The sequence below is a fragment of the Myxocyprinus asiaticus genome, chromosome 19, assembly GCF_019703515.2.
Source record: "Myxocyprinus asiaticus isolate MX2 ecotype Aquarium Trade chromosome 19, UBuf_Myxa_2, whole genome shotgun sequence".
Classification (NCBI taxonomy): domain Eukaryota; kingdom Metazoa; phylum Chordata; class Actinopteri; order Cypriniformes; family Catostomidae; genus Myxocyprinus; species Myxocyprinus asiaticus.
The window spans coordinates 41,783,154-41,799,898 of NC_059362.1; the positions used below are offsets into that span (position 1 = coordinate 41,783,154).

At 37.8% G+C, this 16,745-nt stretch overlaps 1 protein-coding gene across 4 annotated transcripts in view; it reads left to right on the forward strand.

Annotated features, from left to right (window-relative positions):
• Positions 1 to 16,745, forward strand: part of LOC127409585 (ATPase family AAA domain-containing protein 2B-like) — a 137,155-nt gene that overhangs the window by 24,793 nt on the left and 95,617 nt on the right. For all 4 annotated transcript variants that reach the window (XR_007892013.1, XM_051644224.1, XM_051644225.1 and 1 more), the window contains exons 15-19: positions 3,063 to 3,153; positions 4,939 to 5,250; positions 9,265 to 9,412; positions 12,412 to 12,598; positions 12,965 to 13,150. Coding sequence is in view for 3 of the 4 variants with exons in the window: in XM_051644224.1 (XP_051500184.1) it covers positions 3,063 to 3,153; positions 4,939 to 5,250; positions 9,265 to 9,412; positions 12,412 to 12,598; positions 12,965 to 13,150 (924 nt within the window). In the remaining variant the exon portion in view is untranslated. The remainder of the gene's footprint in view (positions 1 to 3,062; positions 3,154 to 4,938; positions 5,251 to 9,264; positions 9,413 to 12,411; positions 12,599 to 12,964; positions 13,151 to 16,745) is intronic.

Below are 16,745 nucleotides of genomic sequence, written 5' to 3' on the forward strand. Positions count from 1 at the left end.
TACAACTTGATTGGAGTCCACCTGTGGTAAATTCAGTTGATTGGACATGATTTGGAAAGGCACACACCTGTCTATATAAGGTCCCACAGTTAACAGTGCATGTCAGAGCACAAACCAAGCCATGAAGTCCAAGGAATTGTCTGTAGACCTCCGAGACAGGATTGTATCGAGGCACAAATCTGGGGAAGCGTTCAGAAAAATTCCTAGAGCTGGCTGCTCGGCCAAACTGAGCGATCGGGGGAGAAGGGCCTTAGTCAGGGAGGTGACCAAGAACCCGATGGTCACTCTGACAGAGCTCCAGCGTTTCTTTGTAGAGAGAAGAGAACCTTCCAGAAGAACAACCATCTCTGCAGCACTCCACCAATCAGGCCTGTATGGTAGAGTGGCCAGACGGAAGCCACTCCTCAGTAAAAGGCACATGACAGCTGCCTGGAGTTTGCCAAAAGGCATCTGAAGGACTCTCAGACCATGAGAAACAAAGATTGAACTCTTTGGCCTGAATGGCAAGCGTCATGTCTGGAGGAAACCAGGCACCGCTCATCACCTGGCCAATACCATCCCTACAGTGAAGCATGGTGGTGGCAGCATCATGCTGTGGGGATGTTTTTCAGCAGCAGGAACTGGGAGATTAGTCAGGATCGAGGGAAAGATGAATGCAGCAATATACAGAGACATCCTTGATGAAAACCTGCTCCAGAGTGCTCTGGACCTCAGACTGGGGCGAAGGTTCATCTTCCAACAGGACAACGAACCTAAGCACACAGCCAAGATAACAAAGGAGTGGCTCCGGGACAACTCTGTGAATGTCCTTGAGTGGCCCAGCCAGAGCCCAGACTTGAACCCGATTGAACATCTCTGGGGAGATCTGAAAATGGCTGTGCACCGATGCTCCCCATCCAACCTGATGGAGCTTGAGAGGTCCTGCAAAGAAGAATGGGAGAAACTGCCCAAAAATAGGTGTGCCAAGCTTGTAGCATCATACTCAAAAAGACTTGAGGCTGTAATTGGTGCCAAAGGTTCTTCAACAAAGGACTGAGCAAAGGCTGTGAATACTTGTGAACATGTGATTTTGTTTTTTTTTTTTTTTTCGTCTTTTTATTTTTAATAAATTTGCAAAGATTTCAAACAAGATTTCAAACAAACTTCTTTCACGTTGTCATTATGGGGTATTGTTTGTAGAATTTTGAGGAAAATAATGAATTGAATCCATTTTGGAATAAGGCTGTAACATAACAAAATGTGGAAAAAGTGAAGCGCTGTGAATACTTTCCGGATGCACTGTATATACACTCTCTGAGCACTTTATTAGGAACACTATGGTCCTAACAAAGTACCCGACATGGTCTTCTGCTGTTGTAGCCCATCCGCCTCAAGGTTTGATGGGTTGTGCATTTTGAAATGCTATTCTGCTCACTACAATTGTACGGAATGGTTACCGTAGCCTTTCTGTCAGCTCGAACCAGTCTGGTCATTCTCCGTTGACCTCTCTCATCTGAATAGATAATCGCATGAATAAGTAGGTGTACAGGTGTTCCTAATAAAGTACTCAGTGTGTGTGTAAAATATATAGTATGTCATAAAAATATTCAAATGAAAATAAATTAAAATATAATAATGAATTTATTTACTTTATACTTTGTCTCAAAGAAATTGGTTAGTCATCATTTATTTTAATTATTTAAATATATACATGTTAAAGTTTTTTACAAGTCTAAATCTTTGGTACAAGTAAATGTATACATGCCATAAAATCAGTGGACGTTCTGTAATTAAAAGTTGGGCAAAATCTTCTGGTGTTTTCCAGTAGACTTTAAAAAAAAAAAAAACATAATAATATGATCAAATTAAGATTAAGTTTATATTAAGTTTTAAGTGTACATTGACAATGCATTATTAGACACCATACATAATAGAGGTCCAATAACTAAGGTCTACCTCTAAAACTTACAGATGTAATACAAATTGAATGCTGAAGTTTAATTTGCTAAAGTTTAAAATCTCAACACTATTATTTTCACTGGCTGCCGTTCAGTCTCTATCGCGGACACTGGGTTTCAGATGACAGTGAGTGAACATTTTCAGGTGTTACGAAGAGGTACTGCAGCTTGCCTGTATCTCTCCCACACCTGGGGATGCAGTCTCCATTCTCTATACAGTAAATCCAGTAGATCCCTTGTTTATTATGGACATGCTTAATGCTAAACGAATAAGCATGCACTGCACATCCTAGCAAAGAAACTGAATGTGTGAAGCAGTCGAATCGAGCTTGTACCTCCTGGGAATTAACATGTGCCAACTTCAGCCACAGGAAGTGGGGAAAAACATTAGTGAAGATTCAGGAAGTAAAAATAAACGGATACTGCATTAATTGTTCAATTTCCCAGCCCTAAAATATATGTACAATGAGGAGCTCAAATAGCACTAAACAGAATTTGAACAGATTAATTTACCTTAAATGCCACCAATAAAACCAGAAAACACCAATGTTATTAAATTGATGAACACCATCATGTAATAGCAGTATATATTGTTACATTTGTGCATGTAAAAAAAAAAAAAAAAAAAAAAAAAAAATATATATATATATATATATATATATATATATATATATATATATATATATATATATATATATATATATATATAAAAAGAAAAAGAATAAAATGCCATACTACCATCTATGCAGGGACTTAATTAATGGCTCATTTAAATGAACTGTCAAAGTGACTTCCCAATGTGAGAGTCAAAAAAGTGTACCCTACTGAAAATGTTGTTTATTAGCATTGCTACTTTGATTTAGTAACTTCCCAACATTGGTTCAAAGACCATGCCTTTGTAGCTGTGAGTTGCTGTAATATCAGGCCCAGCACTGTGTCAGTATAATTGCTGATCGTTTATAGTCTGACTTCACAGCAGGGCGCTGGCTAATCAAAGCGTTAGCTTGTATGTTTTCACAAGCACCTTTTTTAAAGTAGATCTGATCAAACAGTTTTGCTTTGCTGTGATCAAATGAGGTTTTATCTAAACACTGACTGTGTTTCTGTGTTTGTTCTCAATGACAGGCTCGAAAGCACATTTTAGAAATCCACACCAGGGACTGGAACCCCAAGCTAGCTGAACCCTTCATAGATGAGCTAGCGGAGAAATGTGTCGGTAAGATGGATTAAAGTGTTGGTTTTTCTTGCTTCAGCTCTATGTCTCGTCCTAATTTGGTAAAACACAACATGTTTTAAGCGTCAAGTTTTTTTGTCTGTCTTCGCTGAAAGCAAAATTCTGCATTACGCAACAACCAGTCAGAACGCATTTGCCGTTTAAACTGTGGCTTATTTATTGTACTTTTAACAGCTTTTCGAGTTTAATGGACAAGTAGCATGTATATACAGCTATGTTGTAGCGGGGTACTGGATCAATGAGATTTTGCTGCAACCAACAAAAAGTGTTCATGCAATGCTATTGACAGTCGTGGCTGGTTAGGACAATGGAAAAAATATTAATTATTACTTTTGTGTCACACCAGTTTAAAGGTGCACTCAGTAAACTTCTGAAGACATGAATTGTAATTTTGCAATATATGTAGGAAATCATGACCACTTGCATTAAAATGAAGACTCCAGTCATATCAGTAACCTTATAAAAACTGTTTTATTCTACATGGAGAGGGTCCACACATGCGGGCTGCCATGTTAGAATCACATGACCAGACGAATATACTCGCTTAATCTCAGTAACCGCCCTGTTATTTGACACTTTCACTCATTGGTTAAAGTAATCATGGCTGACTGTGAATACTAAATTTCTACAATGGCATCTGAAACTGAAAACTATTGATTTTAAATGATGCTGCATCCAAGCCGCTAGGTGTCAGTGTAAGACGACACATAGACAAAAGTTACTGAGTGCACCTTTAAGATGACTTTGGCTGTGTCTCGTTTGGAAGGCTGCATGCTTGGTTGGACGCGTCCTTTGAAGGCTGCAGTATATCGAGTGTCCTCCTCTAAACAAGCTTCGTTTAAACGAGACGGCCTTCGTAGGACAAACGGAAACGGAATGTAACATGGTTGCTATGACAGCACGCCACTCTTAAACAAGCGCCAGCGCTTTGAGTGAGAAACAAAGTCCCTTTAGAAAGGAATGTATGAGGAAAATTTTAGGAGAGTTATAAAGATGTAAAGAGAAAAGAAAATAGATTTTACAGGTGTACTTTTAGTCTAATACTTTATTTTAATTATATATTAATATAATTATACATATTATATACTCTGCACCCGTCTACTGAGGTACTTCAACTTGAGAATTAACATTCCTTGTTTGAACATCATATTTACGGGCAAATTGGCGCCATTGTTTTTTTTTTTTAGACATTTCCGTTGAAGCAAAGAATTGTGGGTTGCAAGTTCCCACGAAGGATACACCTCATGCATCCTCCGAATTCCCGTGAAAGAAGGTCGCATTTGAAGGCTACATTCGAAGTGTCCTACCCGCTTTTCTGAAACGAGACAGCCTCGATAACTTATGCAGCCGACAAATGTGACCTCCGGAGGATGCAGTCTTCCAAACGAGACACAGCCTTTGTTTTTTAAATTAATGCAGTTTTTTTTTTTTCACATTTGTTTGAACTGTTTAGTTTGTTTTAAGGTATTTATCTTTTCATGGTTATTTTTCTTCTTAGTTATGTTACTAGTAAAATTATAAGGCCACAAATTAAACACTAACAATGTGATCAGGACCCAAAGTTGTTTCATCCGAAAAGGGTTTGTGCCACTGATTACATGGCTACTTACCAAATAAGTAAATAATTGGGTATGAAATATTAATTATGCTAATTTATTATATTTTGTTGTTGGCAGCCGGCACTTTTGCGCATGTTTAAAGGTGTCTACATAGTGACGTTTTTGGCAATATGCGTAACTAACTGTTACACATCTCCCCGTTTCTCAGGTTACTGTGGGGCCGACATCAAAGCACTTTGCACAGAGGCTGCTCTAGCAGCCCTGCGGCGGCGCTATCCTCAGATTTACGGCAGCAGTCAGCGTTACCAGCTGGATGTGGGCTCCATTGTTTTGGGGCCACAAGACTTTGGCCATGCCCTGCGCTCCATAGTACCTGCAGGCCAGAGGACCCTTGCTCCTCCCGGTCAGGCTCTCTCCTGCGTGTTGAGACCCTTGCTGGAGCCCACGCTGGCTCAAACACTAGCCTGCCTGATGCGAGTCTTCCCCCACGCAGAGCTGCTGCACAGGGAACATACACATGGTACGACCTCCACATCTTGCTGTTCTTCCCTTTTTTTTTCTATGTTGTGAAAATGCACACTATTTGTCAAGAATTAACATACCAGAGTTGTTTTTGCCATTTGGGAGAATGCTACAAAACATCCTTTTTCAGGGTGGGTGATATTAGACCTGGACATTTTTTTAGATTTACCCAAATGTAGGATTCACCAAATACAGTGCATCCGGAAAGTATTCACAGCGCTTCACTTTTTCCACATTTTGTTATGTTACAGCCTTATTCCAAAATGGATTAAATTCATTATTTTCCTCAAAATTCTACAAACAATACCCCATAATGACAACATGAAAGAAGTTTGTTTGAAATCTTGTTTGAAGTTTGTTTGAAAAAATGGAAAAAAAATCACATGTACTTAAGTATTCACAGCCTTTGCTCAATCCTTTGTTGAAGCACCTTTGGCACCAATTACAGCCTCAAGTCTTTTTGAGTATGATGCTACAAGCTTGGCACACCTATTTTTGGGCAGTTTCTCCCATTCTTCTTTGCAGGACCTCTCAAGCTCCATCAGGTTGGATGGGGAGCATCGGTGCACAGCCATTTTCAGATCTCCCCAGAGATGTTCAATCGGGTTCAAGTCTGGGCTCTGGCTGGGCCACTCAAGGACATTCACAGAGTTGTCCCATAGCCACTCCTTTGTTATCTTGGCTGTGTGCTTAGGGTCGTTGTCCTGTTGGAAGATGAACCTTCGCCCCAGTCTGAGGTCCAGAGCGCTCTGGAGCAGGTTTTCATCATGGATGTCTCTGTACATTGCTGCATTCATCTTTCCCTCGATCCTGACTAGTCTCCCAGTTCCTGCTGCTGAAAAACATCCCCACAGCATGATGCTGCCACCACCATGCTTCACTGTAGGTATTGGCAAGGTGATGAGTGGTGCCTGGTTTCCTCCAGACATGACGCTTGTCATTCAGGCCAAAGAGTTCAGTCTTTGTTTCTCATGGTCTGAGAGTCCTTCAGGTGCCTTTTGGCAAACTCCAGGTGGGCTGTCATGTGCCTTTTACTAAGGAGTGGCTTCCGTCTGGCCACTCTACCATACAGGCCTGATTGGTGGAGTGCTGCAGAGATGGTTGTTCTTCTGGAAGGTTCTCTTCTCTCCACAGAGAAATGCTGGAGCTCTGTCAGAGTGACCAACGGGTTCTTGGTCACCTCCTGGCTAAGGCCCTTCTCCCCCGATCGCTCAGTTTAGCCGGGTGGCCAGCTCTAGGAAGAGTCCTGGTGGTTCCAAACTTCATCCATTTACGGATGATGGAGGCCACTGTGCTCATTGGGACCTTCAATGCTGCAGAAATTTTTCTGTACCCTTCCCCAGATCTGTGCCTCGATACAATCCTGTCTCGGTGGTCTACAGACAATTCCTTGGACTTCATGGCTTGGTTTGTGCTCTGACATGCACTGTTAACTGTGGGACCTTATATAGACAGGTGTGTGCCTTTCCAAATCATGTCCAATCAACTGAATTTACCACAGGTGGACTCCAATCAAGTTGTAGAAACATGTCAAGGATGATCAGTGGAAACAGGATGCACCTGAGCTCAATGTTGAGTGTCATGGCAAAGGCTGCGAATACTTATGTACGTGTGATTGATTGATTTTTTTATTTTTTATTTATTTATTTTTTTTCGTTTTTTATTTTTAATAAATTTGCAAAGATTTCAAACAAACTTCTTTCACATTGTCATTATGGGGTATTGTTTGTAGAATTTTGAGGAAAATAATGAATTGAATCCATTTTGGAATAAGGCTGTAACATAACAAAATGTGGAAAAAGTGAAGCGCTGTGAATACTTTCTGGATGCACTGTATACTGCAAAAAAACATCTTTGGCTCTCTTTTTGTAATTGGACTTGCCGTCATATCTTATGTTGTTTCATCATCCATCAAAATTCATTCTTGTACATTACATGCAGAGCATTATAAATACCACCACACATTTCTTCTGGAAATATATTTTCCAAATCTTTTTAATGACTGCTGTCTTATAACCCATTGCATGACTCATTGATCTGTTTAAACTTTCAAATTCTCTGCTGCTGTCTCTGTCAAACTATTACATTTTAAATAAACAATTAAGTTTTAATAATAATAAAAAAATGTTTAAATTCTTAAATTATGAATACTAGGGCTGGCCCCTAATAGTCGACCAAATGTTAGTCGATGAGAAGTGTCTTGGTCGGTTGGTCGCAGAAAAAAATACCTCCACTGGAAACTGATGTATTACTGCTGGTTGGACGCTAGGTGGTACTATGGGGTAATTAAATTAAGCAGGATTAGGGTTAAGCCTTCACAAAGCAATTTTTATTTATTTTAACTAAAAATTCAAATGAAACTGGAAAAAAATAAATAAGTGCAATTAAAATATGTGTTCAACTTTTTGAAAGATGGCTTTACAACAGTTGTGAAGGGCAACATCTCTTTGGAAACTAACCTACTTCCTCTGTGCATTCTCTACTGGTTGGGTATTTAGTTTTCAGGGAAAATACATCATGTGTGTGAATAAATTTGTTTTGTTCCCTCCTTCACGATATATATATATATATACACACACACACACACACACACATTTCTAAATTAAAACGAAAAGCAATTAAAGTGATTGAAAACATTATATATATATATATATATATATATATATATATATATATATATATATATATATATATATTTTTTTTTTTTTTTCAATCACTTTAATTGCTTTTCGTTTGAATTTAGAAGTGTGTGTGTATATGTATATATATATATATAAGTAACTACCTTTCCATTTACCGTCAAGCAAGTATCCGTCTAAACTTGCAGGCGGAAAATTACTTAAATGAAGAAAAAAAACCCAATTATAAATGTAAAAATAATAATTATAATGATGATAATAATCACTGAAGTATAAATCATGGTTCGAGGTGAACCTGTTTTTGTATTATTTTATGTTTTAATCACAGATATATAGGCTGCAGAGTTGCACTCACAATGAACTGCTCTGTGGAAATAAAGTGAACTGAACTCAAAGCACCTCCTGATCTGAGATGTCTGAGGTCATTTGCAGTACTCATAGACGATACTGTTCTTGCAACCAAAAAAAATTCAGAAGACCGAAAGAAAGAGTGAGAACCTTTTAGATGCGCGTGTTCCACGAGACTGCACGCCTCCGTACAAACAGCATGTCATACATGCGCATAGACGGCTTTTCTGTCATCTGTTCTTAATGATATAATAAAGTTTGTTTCTTCAAACGCGTGTCTGTGTCTCTACGGGCAAATTATTTGTAATATTTGATAAAAATAATAGCCTAATAATAATAATAATAATAATAATTTAATACATTAATGGGAAAACGAGCCAAATATCGTCTTGACATCGTCAAAGGCATCAGCTATTAGCGATCACTCGGACCATCGCCGATCCCCGAGATCATCATCTGTCAGCACAACCCATATGTGCATTTCTTTCTATAAATTAACAAAATGTTCAGACAGTCTCCTTGCTGATTTTTCAGACACATTCTGAATCATTACTGCTTTTGCCGGTGTTGCTGCGGCTCGCTTCGTGCGTGCGCTTGTAACATTTTTATTTTAAAGGCTCATTACGTTTTAGTATTTCTCTGTAATGTAGAACAGTGTTAGCAATGTTACTTATAACATTCTTTCTCAGCCCTGGAACTCAAACCATTTTCTGATGCCCCCCAATATATATATAAATATATATATATATATATAAGTATTTAAATTAATATCATAAACGTGCGACAACTAGTCGACTAATGGCTTAAACTAACACCTACTTGTCGACTAGGAAAATCTTTTGTCGGGGGCAGCCCTAATGAAAACATTACATTTTTTTATTGAAAAAAATATTTTAATTACTTTTGTATGATAGACAATTTTAGTACTGTGTTGGGTCGCACTTGATATTAAATGTGGAATCTGGGTCCTGAAGCAAAACCAGTTGAGTTCAGTTACTTTAAGAGAAGTTTCTCTGTATCTTTAGACACTGACAATCATCTGTTGGCGGCGGAGGACTCGTACAGCGAGGACGAGGAGTGTCTTGGTGCTCCTTCTATATATGAAACTCAGTCAGGATCCACAAAGAAAGCAGCTTCATCTGCAACCCATAAACCTTTTCTCCACTTTACCACGTGAGTCCAATGAATTTACTCAGAACACAGAAATTTACAAATTTGTCATCATTTACTCACCTTCATGTTGTTTAAACCCACATTACTTTTTTCCTGTGGAACAAAAGATGTTAGGCATCGTTCACTTTCATTGTACCTTTTTTTTCTCTTTCCATACAATGAAAATAAATGGTGACTGAGGCTAACAGTATTGCCTAATGTCTTTTTTTGTGTTCCATGGACAAAAGTACTTTGTGTTTAGAATGACATGAGGGTGAGTAAATGACAGAAGTTTCTTTTTTGTGTGAACTATCCCTTTAAATCAGTTATGTATCTCTCATGTACTCTCAAATACTGTGTTTTGCTGCCATCTGTTGGATTGCTGGAGAACTGCCATTCAACAACAAGACTGCTTGTGTTGCTGAGTGAAACTGCTACACATTTGCATTTATTTGTTCTGCATGATTCAATTTAAACCATGTTTTATGGCATAGCTTGTTGTCATCAATACATTTGTCACACACCTGCATCAAGTCACATTTAATTGAGATGTTGGCTAGATTTTCATCTTTATATTTTAATACATAAATGTAAAATGCTGTACATGAAAATTTGCAGTGCTTGAATTGCTGCCAGTATAATCAGTTACCTTCTTTATTTCTCTAAAAGATATCTTCTTGTAGTTTTGTTTAGCTAGCTGCTTGGCTTGATTCTGCTGGTCAGCAACTCTTCCTAAATGTCTCAGAACTAGTGAGCTGCCTACATAGACAGCTTGTTTGGCCTTCACAAATTCATAAGTGTTTTAAACTCTCTAGGTTTCTAGTTACAGCCTCAGTGTGTGTGTGTGTGTGTGTGTGTGTGTGTGTGTGTATACATATATATATATATATATATATATATATATATATATATATATATATATATTTATTTATTTATTATGTAGGTAGATAGATAGATATAGATAGGTGGGAGGTTAGATAAATATCTGGTAAACAGATATTTTAAAATGTTTGAAAACAGAATACATCCATTTATCCATTGACAATTTCCGTCAGTAAATTTTGAAACTGACACACTTCTGTTAATTGGCCAGTTAAGCACGTTAATCAGCGGATGCAGATGTTGTATTGTAAACTGATGTATTGGCCGATCAAAGTGATTATTTGCACTATCGGACATTTGGCAAATTGTTTAAAAACAGAAGATGATCCATGGCAATTATTTCCTGTCAGTCACAAGGGGGTGGAAAATTGCAATTTGCATTTCTAGAATTCCACGAGGTGGACGTACCGTTGGAACTTGTAACGCAACTCATTTGATTACTCACTTTATAGCTTGGCACAGCAAGGAATATGATGAGTTTGTTAAAGCTGAAGCGGAGGGTGCTTCAACTAAGAAACAAGCTTCATTTAGAATTCAGTTAATGTGAGTTAAGAACATTCAAGAAATTAAGAAATTTTACCAAAATTACCAAAATTTGAGACTGACAAGGCTATTCAGAATTCAGCTAATGTAAGTTCAAAAGGTGCTTTTTCTGTTTCAGTGTTTTGTTTATAATTGAGAACAGTTACTCTGAAACAAACAAACATGTAGAGAACAAAACTTAATATTTAATTTCCTTTCAAAGTTGTGTAATAAGGAGTAATTTAAAGGTGCAATATGTAATATATATTCACTGTACTAAAGCATAAAATGATCATAATATGTTCGCAGAGATTTAGGAAACATGTTAAGTTAAAATATTGGCTTCTCCGAAAACAATGCTACAGCCAGTATATTCTACTTTGAAATGTCCGTTCCGGGCTGGAATTTCTGTTTGTGTTTTGGCCTGTGTGATCCCGCCAACTGTCCATTTTCCCAATAGTATTTTGACACCCCGGGTTACCAGATTTGAAACAAGTTAGCGGGCAAACAAAGTGCGCTGCAGCCATGGGAGCCAGCAATACATCTAGCTAACATTGACAGAGTTATAAAAAATCCACATGAGCTGGTTTATAATTTGCAAACAATAAAAACATTGCAGACATTAGCTGATCAACTTACAGTGTGAGGCTCGTCACTTGCCTTTGTCAGTTTGCTCGTTCCTGTTGCGTGTCCTCAACCTGGCAACCCGCGTCAGCTTATAGAAAATAATAGCTAAGTTCCCCCACAATTAAAGCATTTTATTTCAGTAGTGGCCACACGAGTTGGCAGCTGTATCAAATGGTTTGAGCGCATTTGACTTGAGACAAATGCACTATTGCGAGCTGCCATTTACTCATGAGATAGTCAGTGGCAGTCCGGAGGAGAGATCAGACATAAGGTGAAAAGTTTTTAATGATTTATGAACGGAACTGAGAGCGCATATATCTCCTTTTAAATCGCACATGTATCTAAGATAATAATACAAAATGTGATTTTAGCTGTTTATCATTTGATGATAGTGGTTTAAACCAATTATTGACCAACACTAACAATCCTTGCATATTAATCGGCAGTTTTTTTGTTGGTTTTTTTTTTTCAATTTGGAATTCCCAATGTGCTTTTAAGTCCTCGTGGTCGCGTAGTGATTTGCCTCAGTCCGGGTGGCGGAGGACGAATCCCAGTTGCCTCCGCGTCTGAGATCGTCAACCCGCGCATCTTATCACGTGGCTTGTTGAGCGTGTTGCCACGGAGACATAGCACATGTGGAGGCTTCACGCCATCCACCGCGGCAACCACGCTCAACTCTCCACGCGCCCCACAGAGAACGAACCACATTATAGCGATCACGAGGAGGTTACCCCATGTGACTCTACCCTCCCTAGCAACCGGGCCAATTTGGTTGCTTAGGAGACCTGGCTGGAGTCACTCAGCACGCCCTGGGATTCGAACTAGCGAACTCCAGGGGTGGTAGCCAGCATCTTTACCACTGAGCTACCCAGGCCCCAATCGTCAGGATTAATAATAGATGCATCGAGAAAATGAGTACATTGTCACACCCCTAGAAGCTTTGTTTGTATTGTGTTGAAATACTTCAGCCTCTTATGTTTTTGTTTTAGTTCTGCCTACCAGCAGCCCACCTCTTACCGGCCGCGGCTGCTGCTCACGGGGCCTCAGGGTGCGGGGCAGAGCACACACGTGGCCCCTGCTCTGCTGCATCACCTGGAGAAGTTCACTGTGCACCGTCTCGATCTTCCCACGCTGTACTCAGTCAGTGCCAAAACTCCAGAGGAGTCCTGCGCTCAGGTCTGCTAAATTACCATCTAATCACTGTTGAAGGTGTTCTGTGTGTGAGGCTGTAGACCTACATTGTTAGTAATGTTTTATTTAAGATGTGTGCTCATGTCAGTAATACTAAAATTTTAAACTTTCAAGTCACAAACTATTAACAAACCAGATGCAACTGCAATAACCTATATTGTTGATTGCTTGGTTTCTATTTCTGTCACGTTGTGTTGGATAGCCCGTAGTGAAATCAAACAAGTTACATCTAATATTTTCAGATTAGCTTTGTTTTTTGCTTTTTTGCGCAATATTTCACTTCCAGTGAGGACACAATAATTAATTAATGCTTTTATTGAAATAAAGGATTAAATGTGTTTTTCTTTGTAGGTGTTTCGTGAGGCTCGGCGTTGTGTCCCTAGCGTGATCTACATGCCTCACATCAGTGATTGGTGGGAAGCCATCAGTGAGACTGTGAAGAGCACCTTCCTCACACTGCTGCAGGATGTGCCCTCATTCACCCCACTCCTCATCCTCTCCACAGCAGAGACCGTCTACCAGCAGCTCCCAGACGAGGTTAGGAGCATCTCCTCTGTCTTTCCTCAATGGCCTTTTCATGTTCTCTACCACCTGACCATGAGGAAGCTTCTCTCTTCCTGATATTTGTCTGTTCCTTGTTCAGACAATGAGTACATACAGTATATGATGTTTAATATATAGTTATGTTGAGCAAGTTTTTGGACTTATGAGATATTGCTGTGTGTGGGGCTACCCACAACGACATAGAAATACAGTACAAACCAATTAATGACAAAATATCACAAAATATGTCGACTTTCACGGTCGCAGCTGGTTAGGACAAAAACTCTGATTAACATGTAAGAGATACCGTTTATTGCTTTATCACGCCACGTCTGGTTAGAACACAGTGTAATGTTGAAATTAAAATTCTTTTTTTTATATATATTTTTTTCAATTCTTTTACTTTATTTGTAATTTCATTAATAGGATAGTTTATATAATTATAAATGTATATGATTTATTTAATTTATTTTTCATTAAACATAATTACATTATATTTAATTAATTATTAAATTAACCAGACATGTCCTAATGTTGAAATTGTTTTTTTTTAACAAGTACATTTTTGTATTTATTTATAGGATAATTTATATGAATTCAAATATTTATTCATAGATTTTATTTAAACGTAATTATTTATATGTAAAATAATGTGAAATTTAAAATACATTTTATTAAACACAATTAATTGTATTTTATATTTAAATAATAATAAAATTAACCTGACTTGGCCTAATTTTTTTATAATTTTTTATTTTTCCTTTTTTATAATTGAATTAATAGAATAGCTAATATAATTTAAGAATATTTTTTAATTAGTTTATAGGATTTATTCAATTTAATTAAAATGTATTGATCACAATTAATAAAATAAAATAATAATTTTAATGTCAACAGTAGGCTGTGTATGATTAATGTAATTATCAATTAAATTTGAATAAAATATAATTGATAATTACATTAATCATACACGGCCTACTGTTGACATTTAAAATTATTATTTTTTGTTAAGTTTTTGTTAATTATTTTTGTTTTATTTTTTTATAGAATAGTTTATATAATTTTAAAATATTTATTTCAATGTAATAAATTAAAACAAATGTAATTTATTAAACACAGTTTTAATAAATATTAATTTATTAATATTTAAAGACATTAAATATATTAATTAATGAAATAAATACATTTTGATTATTTGAGAGAAGGGGGGTGGAGGGATGGTATTGGGATATAATGTGAGTCGGATTTGAATTTGTGTCTCCTGCTTAAGCACCACGTTTAAATATTTTGGTGTACATGTGCAAACTGCCAGACCAAGGATCTGACTTTGTTATACAGCAGAGAGTGACAGGAAATTATAGAGGAAACATCAAAGGTTAGATTTAAACCTGTGTCACCAGCTTGAGTATCTCAGCTCAATGTGTCTGGAGCACATACTTTTACCACTTTTTTTTTTTTTTTTTTGATTAGTGTCAACCTGTACCCATCATTCCTTTTCCTTTCTAAGCACACCAGGGGATTTAAAATAATTTCTCAAAGAAACGGCAGGAAGAACATGTGAGAAGACTTTAAAAAAAAAAAGAAAGAGAGAGAGGGAGAGAGTGGAAGAGAGAGATAAGTAATGCGTTCTGAAAACACAACACAGGTCAAAAAGGTCTTCCTTAATTATGCTGATGGGAGTAGCTCTGGCAGGACTGTGATTTCCCCTCACAATCCACCATCAAGCGCCTCCAGCGGCTCACACTGTGCACCCCATGCTTCCCAGGGTGCATCGCTGGGAGACTCGTGATTGGCTGGCGGCAAAGCCCTTGATCAAACAGTAGCCCTGCTGTAGAGACTGATGACCACCAGGAGGGCATGAGAGTGTTTAGAACGAAAGCATTAATGTTATTGACACAAGCGTCACTCACACTTTTTTTTTCCTGCAAGGTATGTTCATCAAAGCCCAGTTTGCTCAGTTGTTTAATTGATGGCAGAAGATTATGCATTGGTTATTTCATGCTCTCCATGGTACCGGATTCTCTCACCCTTTATTTTTGTTTCCTCATTTGCTTTGGAAATTTGACTTGTCTTTCAATGATGAATGACCCTTTGAAGTCCCTGGTGGTGTCTAGATTTTAAAATTCAATTGTTTGGATTTTGAATCTTCAGTCAGCGGTTTTCTTTGACTAGATTCTCCTTGAGTTACATGACCTATTGTATTTTTCTATAGTGTTTTGACTTAGTCAACATAAAACCAAAATTGATCCTTTTACTTCCTTAAAGGTTAGGTTTCGAATGTTTTTGATGTTAAAGGGAACGTTCAACCAAAACTGATTTACCCATCCTGTTTTTGTTCCATACCTGTACTGCTTTTCCCTTCCATGGAACACAAAAGATGTTAGACAAGCATGTTAGTCTCAGTCACCATTCTCTTTCATTGCATCTTTTTATCTGTACAATAAAAGTGAATGGGGACTGAACCTAACGTACTGCCTAACATCTCCTTTTGTGTTTCAGGGAAGCAACCTGGAGCCTCCACATCCCAGTCAAAACATCTCTCTTTAAAAGTGGGTGCCAGCTAGGGCTGGATAAAAATGTTCCGATTATTTGTTATCTTCGTTTGAATGATCCCAATACTGATTCTTAAAATCCCAAGATCAATCTTTTTCTTTAAAGTTTTCCTCTGTTTGTTGACCAAGTTAGAAGGATCCCTGTAAAGTTTACAGCATTAGCTGAGAGAGAAATTCTTTCATATGGAAGCAAAATGTAAATTTTAACTGAAAGATAACCAAATGAATCTGAATGAAATCGTATCAGAATTGTATCGACAGCTTGTGAAACGGAATCAAATAAAATCTGGAAATCTTTATTGACACCAAGCCCTAGTGTTTTAGGAAGGAAGTACTCCTCCACAATCCACTGTGAATTCGCATTCAGGTCTGGCTTTATTCGCATGTGGAACACGCACTTTTGGTGATCCAATCAATTCCAGATGAAAAAGTAAAGTTCCGCCCAACAGTTTCAGTCAGAAATCTTTAACATTACAGAAGTAAAATGGGTAACTAATGCTGTTTCATGTTGACTTAAACCACACTTTCACATAGTTTTGAAGAGGCCTTGAATTATGAATTGGGCAAATTCTGAGAATCGACTGTTGAAATCCACAAAGCTCGTTCCTGCTTTGAAACGTCTCCCATGGCCCCTTCAGTAGAATCGTACCATTCTCATTCGGAATCCTACCACCCTTACCTAGGTCTCTACATCTGGGCAGGGGGTCCTGTGCTAAAGCTCCGATCAATAGAGCTTCACAATAACACCAAGAGCTCCTCCGGTCAGATTGTTCTTTTGTCTAAAGAATAAACTGTCCCGGCCTCTTCCACACATGAACACTTGAATCAAGACCCTTCGAGATTTGGAGCCGGAAAGGTTTAGATGGAACAGAGGGGATGCTGAATTCAGCCGGAAGGCTGTGGAGCATCAGGAAATTATTGTGCTCTTCAGTAATTTGTGACTTTAACAGTCAAGTGGGCAGTTATACAGTTCCCAATAGTTAAATTGGTAACACTATACAAAAAGCAACCATTCGTTAAAATTAGTTAATGCATTA